At 33.9% G+C, this 6,000-nt stretch overlaps 1 protein-coding gene across 1 annotated transcript in view; it reads left to right on the forward strand.

Moving 5' to 3' along the window:
* LOC103656880 (RAB3A interacting protein) overlaps positions 1–6,000 on the forward strand; it is a 42,698-nt gene that overhangs the window by 10,080 nt on the left and 26,618 nt on the right. The window contains exons 2-3 of the mRNA XM_040637256.1: positions 3,669–3,944; positions 4,684–4,942. Of these exons, the coding sequence (XP_040493190.1) occupies positions 3,694–3,944; positions 4,684–4,942 (510 nt within the window). The 5' untranslated portion in view covers positions 3,669–3,693. The remainder of the gene's footprint in view (positions 1–3,668; positions 3,945–4,683; positions 4,943–6,000) is intronic.

Below are 6,000 nucleotides of genomic sequence, written 5' to 3' on the forward strand. Positions count from 1 at the left end.
ATACTTTGCTTTCGTACTTTAGACATGCCCGAAAAGCCCTTCCAAGGGCTTTATCTTTCTCATTAGTTCCTACTTGTACCTGATTCTTTAATGTTACCAGTGTTCAAAATAATGAATTGACTCCCTAGCACCAATCCAAGGGGACCAGTCAGATTTTGATTGTATTTTTAGTATCATCATGAATTCAACGATTTAAAAATATTTTTGTTTCAGTTCTTTACAGATACTATCTTTTTGATGTTCAGACTGTCTTATCTTTGGTTAGTGGGAATCCTTTTGATACCACTCCAGTAGTCTTTGATAGCTTTCTTGCTTCCTGGTATAACAGGATGTTCCAGGGTCTTTTTGTACGTTACTGCCCTTGGCCTGGAAATCAGCTATTTCTCTGAGGAGCCCTTGTTCTTTTTTTGTAGGAAATGGTATTATTACTCTGGGCACAAGGGGTACTTACTCATTGACCCTGAGTTGGTTACCATTGTTATTACCACCTCCGTGGATAAACTTAGGAATTTGTTGTTTTAATGGAAATTTTTTTTTCTGATTGATCCATATTTAGAACTTCAGAGTTTTTACTTCTTTGATTTTATATTTATATTCTCATGCTGAAAATCTTAATTCTGAATGACATTAATATAGTAACTTATTTCCTTAATGTTATAAATAATAGTTTTATAACAGCAGTATTAATAATATGATTACTGAAAATAGTGAAAAACTTCCTTCACATCCTTTTGTGTTTAGAATATATTTGGTAAGTGTATACAATTTTATGTTTTAAAACCACTTGCAATAGCTCTTTTCTGTGTTGTTAAGTTACTGTCTCAATACACAGCTAAGTTTATTTGTTTTATTTTTAGGGATTCTTTTTTAAAATTTAGTATTATCACTTACATGGTTCCAAGCTCAAATTCAAATCTACAAGGCAAGGTCCATTTGGAAAAGTCTAGCTTTCATGCCTGTCTTCTCTTCCTGTTCTCTCCCTGTTCCTGTAGATTCCCTGTTTCTATTAGTTTTCATTAGTTTTTGTTTATCCTTCCACTTCTAAAATATGAGTCTGTATGCGTACTAAGACATCTATATGTCATATATACACATACAATTATATATGTACATGGAAATAAATTTGTATTTCCTCCTTTCTCAGGTAAAAGGTAGCTTCCTGTGCATAGTTATTTATCTTGGTTTTTAATTTGTCAGTATATCCTCACGATCCCTTCATAGCATATGTAGATACTATTCATTTCTTTGTACAGCTGTACAGCGCTCCATTATGAGCATGTACGTTAGCTCATTCAGTCTTTTGCTGTAACAAGACTGTACTCGGTCTTTTGTTAATGTTGCTAGCATTATGCGTGTATCTGTTCTTTCTTATTTTGCCAGTTTATGTTTGGGATAAAGCCCTGAAAGTGGGCATGTTGGTTTAATGAATATGTCATTTTGCCAGATATTGTCAAATTTTCCTCCGTAGGATTTGTACCACTTTTCATTTCCAGAATTGCAAATGCTTTCACATTCTATGATTCAGTGAACTTATAATGTGTAAAGATGTGAATTTAAAGTATATAGGATTGATGAAAGGAAGTATCAAGTAGTTACTGATTAAATGTCAAAGTTTAATGAAAACCTCTTCTACTTGAAAGTGAATTGATTAGTAAACTATATTCAAGTGAAAATGAAATTTTCAGGATTAGATGGTTGGTGTATGCTTGTGTGTATTATAAATAAGGAATGAAAAATATTCTTTTGGATGAAAAATAATGAATTGAGTATTAAACACTTTAAATTCCTTGTCAATATGATGTTTCATTTGGCAAGTGAATATTTTGGGTGAAAAAACAAAAATTAGTTTCATTTTGAGGACTCAAACTGTTTGCTACAACAAAGAAAATGTTGATTGGTTTTGAAATTTGGCAGTTGCAGATTTAATAGTTATAGTTTTCATTGTCCATATATGTCCTTGAAGGTGTGTGACATGTTGTAATTGTGCTTTTGAAAGAGTGTACATATTGGGTCACCTCTCTTCTTTCCCAACTTTACTGCAGCCTTTTTGTTCTCTGTCTTATTTTAAACACTTTTTATTAAGGATATGAAAAAGTAGAATTTTTCAGTTTAATGAATGAAATATTTTGTGTTATGAAGAAATTAGGTGCTACATTGGTGCTTGTGTTTGGGAATTTGGGGAAGTTCTGGGAGGGTGTCACTCATGATTATCACATTTTTATTGTAGGGAGGAAAAAATTGGGAAGAAAAGTTGAGTTCAGATCATAGAAGACTTGATTTTCAGGCTAAGTTTGGACTTTTTTCTGTAGACACTGGAAAATCAAAGCATTTATAAGATTTACATTCTTCACGTGAAAAATGAAAAACACTTCTTAGTTTTAATGTAACCTTTGTGATGTAATTGAGTAGTTATGAAATACTTTTTCCTTATGGAGAAACTGAAGTGTCCATGTTATTGTTAATGGCTGACTATGGTAACAAATGTTTATTGAGACCATACTGCATGCCAATTACACAGCACACTACTAAGTACTTTATTTGGATTGTCTGTCTTAATCCTTACAGCACCCTGGAGAATGGAGAGAATGTTGTCATTCCCATTCTTACCCCATCATAGGAGAAATTTAAGGGTTAGAGAAAGACAACACATTATCCTAGATCGGATCCTGACCTATAAATAAGACCATTATTGAGACAATCTGTGAAATTTGACTGGGGCCTGTTGATTGGATGGTCATATCGATTAGTGTTAACTTCCTGATTTTGATAGTTTTGTGGTTAGAAAAGAAAATGTCCTTGTACTTAAGATATATATATTGAGATACTGAGCAATAACGGGCAACATGCCTGAAAAACCTATTCTCAGATGGTCCAAAATGTTAACAGTTTCATAATCTGGGTGAAAGGTATATAAAAACTCTGCAACTCTTACCTAAATTTGAGATTATCAGTTGATCCTTGATCAACATGAGTTTTAACTATACGGGTCCACTTATATGTGGATTTTTTGAATAAATACAATACAGTACTGTAAATGTATTTTCCTTATGATTTTCTTAATATTTTCTCTAGCTGTATTGTAAGAATACAAGAATATTATATGTATTACATACATATAATACAAAAATACATGTTAGTTGACTGTTTATGTTATTGGTAAGGTTTCTGGTCAACAGGAGGCTAACAGTAGTTAAGATTTTGGGGAGTCAAAAATTGTACATGGATTTTCAACTGTGTAGGATTTGGTGCCCCAACTGCTGTGTTGTTCAAGTGTCAACTATACAGTGTAATGTATATATTTCATTCCAAGCATGTGCGTATATGTACGTATCTTTACTGCCTCTCTTACTTACTCTAACCAATGTCGTATCATGGAAAAGTTAAAAATATTAAGCAAATTTTTATTTCTTCTTCATTGTACTTTATTTACTCAGTTTAACAGCATTAGCTATAACTTTCAAGGTTATTTCAAGTCAGATTTTTGCCTTTTGCAATATTTATACTCTGAGGTCACTTAATAAATGTTAAATGATTATGGTATTTTTTCCTTTGCTCTTTTAAGTTTATACTTTATAATGGACTGTTAACCATGTTTTATAAGTTATACATCTTAATTTAATTTTAAACGTCACTATCAAAATAACTGCCTGCTTTTTGTTTTAACATAGGTTATCTTATGATGAGGCTTTTGCTATGGCTAATGACCCCTTGGAAGGCTTCCATGAAGTAAACCTTGCTTCACCTACTTCTCCAGACCTTCTTGGTGTGTATGAATCAGGAACTCAAGGGCAGACTACCTCACCAGGTGTCATCTATCGGCCACATCCTTCAGCTCTGTGCTCTGCCCCTATTCAGGCTAATGCCTTAGATGTTTCCGACCTTCCCACACAACCTGTGTATTCATCCCCCAGACGTTTAAATTGTGCAGAAATATCTAGTATCAGGTAGGAGATCATCAAGATCCTTATTTTGGAGTATCATGTTAAACAAATGGACAGTTTGCTTGGTTGTCTTAAGTTTTAATATTTTAGAAAATTTGAATAAGCTTGTCCACAAGGAGGAGCAATATGTGTTAATGTTCAAGAGCAGGGGTCAGCAAACTTTCTACGTAAAGGGCCAGGTTTTAAGTATTTTAGGCTTTGCCAGCCATACAGCCTCTGTTGCAGCTGTTCAGCTCTGCTGTTAAAGTCTGAAAGTAGCCACAGATGGTACATAAATGAATAAACTCCAATATAACTTTATGTATGGACACTGAATTTTGAGTTTTATATCATTTTCCTGTGCCACAAAATATTATTATTTCGATTTTTTTTAACCCCTTGAGAATGTAAAAATAAATCTTGGCTTATGAGCCTTGCAAAACAGGTAGCAGGCTGGATTTAGTCTGCATTTAGTTTGCTGACCCCTGTTCTAGAGTAGCACTATTAAATAGAACTTTCTGTGATGATGAAAAGGTGATAGTCATTGGCCGCTTGTGGCTGCTAGACTTGAAATGTGTTAGCTTTAGCTTTGACTGATTTTAATTTTTAATTAATAATTAATTTATAAGTTAATTTAATTTTTAAATTAATGCTATTAATTAAATATAGTGGCTATCACATTGGATCGTGCAGTTCTAGACCTTTGTGTTTATGCCAGTTCTTTGTGAGCATATGCTGATGTTTTCTGAACTGTCCTTTACAGCATCCATGTTACAGATCCAGCGCCTTGTTCTACCTCTGGAGTCACAGCTGGGATAACAAAATTAACTACGAAAAAGGACAACTGTAATGCAGAGAGGGAGTTTTTACAGGGTGCTACTATAACAGAGGCTTGTGATGGCAGTGACGATATTTTTGGGTTGAGTACTGATAGTCTGTCCCGTTTACGAAGCCCATCTGTTTTGGAAGTCAGAGAAAAGGGCTATGAAAGATTAAAAGAAGAACTTGCAAAAGCTCAGAGGGTAAGCAAAAAAGATGCTATATTCTTCCGTGTTTTGTATTTGAAATTAACATGTATTCATGATGTGGGGCAACTCAAATGAAATCATTGCAGTTCTACATTTACCTTTCCATATGCACAGCCTCGGCTCCTGTTGGGCAGCATCTAGGCATCTGGGAAGTTGGTGGAGTAGTAAAGAAGCTCATCTGAGAGTACTCACTGGAAAAATGAGAATCTGAAACTCTTTTTGTGTTGCCTACATTGCCTGCTCCCTGTCTTAAGTCATCATCAATGCAGATTTCGTGGGTTATGTTCCATGTGTGGGTTTTCCCCTTCTTGTATGTGGTTGACTTTATGGTCCTTCACTTATTTAGGTCCAAGTCATTTTGTTTTGAGGAATTGTTTAGTAATAATTACCTTTGCCATTCAGCGGGGCTTGAATATTTTCTGTACCTTACCTTGGAGAGTTTTCTTTTCTTGGTAATTTGTTGTATTTCCCATTTGGTCATTTTTAAAATTTCTGCTATCTATTCCCAAATTTGTGGCTATGTCTTACTCTTTTTCTGTGACTGTAATTACATTTCAGAGGGAAATTTATAGCACCAAATATTTATAATTAGAAGGAAAAGTCTTAAATCAGCAGTCTAAGCTCTTACTTTAAGAACTCAGGAAAAAATAGCAAAATCAGAGCAAGCAGAAGGAAGGAAGTAATAAAGAGCAGAAATTAATGAAATTGACAATTGGAAAGTCTAGAGAAGATGAATGAAACAAAGTGCTGATTCTTAAAAGAAATCAACAAAATGACACATCTAAGAAGACTGACAAAAAAAGACAAATTATTAATAGCAGGAATGAAACAGGATGTCACTGCAGATGCTGCAGATGTCAGAAATACAGTATAGGAATAATATGAACTATGTAAATTTGACAAGTTAGGTCAGTGGACCAATTCACATTAGAAACTTGATAAGATAGGACATTTTATATGTGTAATTTTTAGCATGTTATGACACTTCACAAACATACATTCCCACCTCTTTGCTACCAGACTTGTCTCTTAAGAGTTTTTTTTTTTTTTTT

The sequence above is a fragment of the Ursus maritimus genome, unplaced genomic scaffold (assembly GCF_017311325.1).
Source record: "Ursus maritimus isolate PB19 unplaced genomic scaffold, ASM1731132v1 scaffold_21, whole genome shotgun sequence".
Lineage (NCBI taxonomy): Eukaryota > Metazoa > Chordata > Mammalia > Carnivora > Ursidae > Ursus > Ursus maritimus.